This window comes from Dipodomys ordii, unplaced genomic scaffold (assembly GCF_000151885.1).
Source record: "Dipodomys ordii isolate 6190 unplaced genomic scaffold, Dord_2.0 Scaffold84, whole genome shotgun sequence".
In the NCBI taxonomy this organism is placed as follows: Eukaryota; Metazoa; Chordata; class Mammalia; order Rodentia; family Heteromyidae; genus Dipodomys; species Dipodomys ordii.
Window position 1 is genome coordinate 5,995,932 of NW_012267300.1, and position 1,045 is coordinate 5,996,976.

The 1,045-nt window shown below is 49.6% G+C and overlaps 1 protein-coding gene across 1 annotated transcript in view; it reads left to right on the top strand.

The window, feature by feature from the left end:
* Slc7a8 (solute carrier family 7 (amino acid transporter light chain, L system), member 8) overlaps positions 1–1,045 on the top strand; it is a 22,301-nt gene that overhangs the window by 17,945 nt on the left and 3,311 nt on the right. The window contains exon 6 of the mRNA XM_013025475.1: positions 472–649. Coding sequence (XP_012880929.1) covers positions 472–649 — 178 coding nt within the window. The remainder of the gene's footprint in view (positions 1–471; positions 650–1,045) is intronic.

Consider the following 1,045-nt stretch of genomic DNA (forward strand, 5'->3'; position numbering starts at 1 on the left):
CCCACAACAGACAAAAAAAAAAAGAGGGACACTTGCTATGGTGTTCTCCTACCTAGCGATGGTGGGGAGCCAGGGGCCACACAGACCCAGATTATTTCTTCCCTGCCTCTCCTCTACCCTAGGACCTCAGCAAGTATTATATGTTATTAGTAAGCTTGATCCTCATGGATTCCCCTGGCTACCATAAGTGCTTGCCATGGATCCTGAGGCCTTGTCTGACCCCACTTAGCATAGAAGACATGAGCAATGAGGATCCTTCCTTCCCTACTTCCCCATCCTGTTAGTATCACACTGGCCAAGTTCACCAATATTTGTGGACATAGCACTTGTCCCATCAGAGCTGGGGGGTGTGAGCCTCAGGGTTGAGCAAAGCCCAGCCTTTGCCCTGAAAGATAAGGGTGAAGAAGAGAGAGTGTGTCTAGATCTGGAGGGTGGTGAGGGCCAAACAGCTCACAAAGCCTCTCTCCATAGGTCAGCCTGCTGTTTCCCATCATCTACCTGCTGTTCTGGGCCTTCCTGCTGATCTTCAGCCTGTGGTCTGAGCCAGTGGTGTGTGGCATTGGCCTGGCCATCATGCTGACAGGGGTGCCAGTCTATTTCCTGGGTGTCTATTGGCAACACAAGCCCAAGTGTTTCAATGGTTTTATTGGTGAGTTATTGTGGCTCTGGGTGTGTAGGGGGGGCTCCAGAGCTGGTACAGGGTGATCAGCAGTTTGTTAGGGGAGTTATATCAAGATCAAGAAGCAGCCAAGTGCTAGTGGCTCATGCCTGTAATCGTAGCTGCTCATGAGACTGAGATTGAGGATTTGAAACCAACCCTAGCAGAAAAATCTGAGAAACTCTCTAACCAGCAAAAAATAAAAAAATGAAAAATTCAGAAGTAGGGGTGTGGCTCAGATGGTAGAGCACCAGCCTTGAGCAAAAGAGCTAAGCAAGAATCTGAGGTTCCGGGGCTGGGAAGGTGGCTCAGTGGTAGAGCGCTTGCCTTGCATGCATGAGGCCCTGGGTTCGATTACTCAGCACCACATAAGCAAAAAGAAAAAAG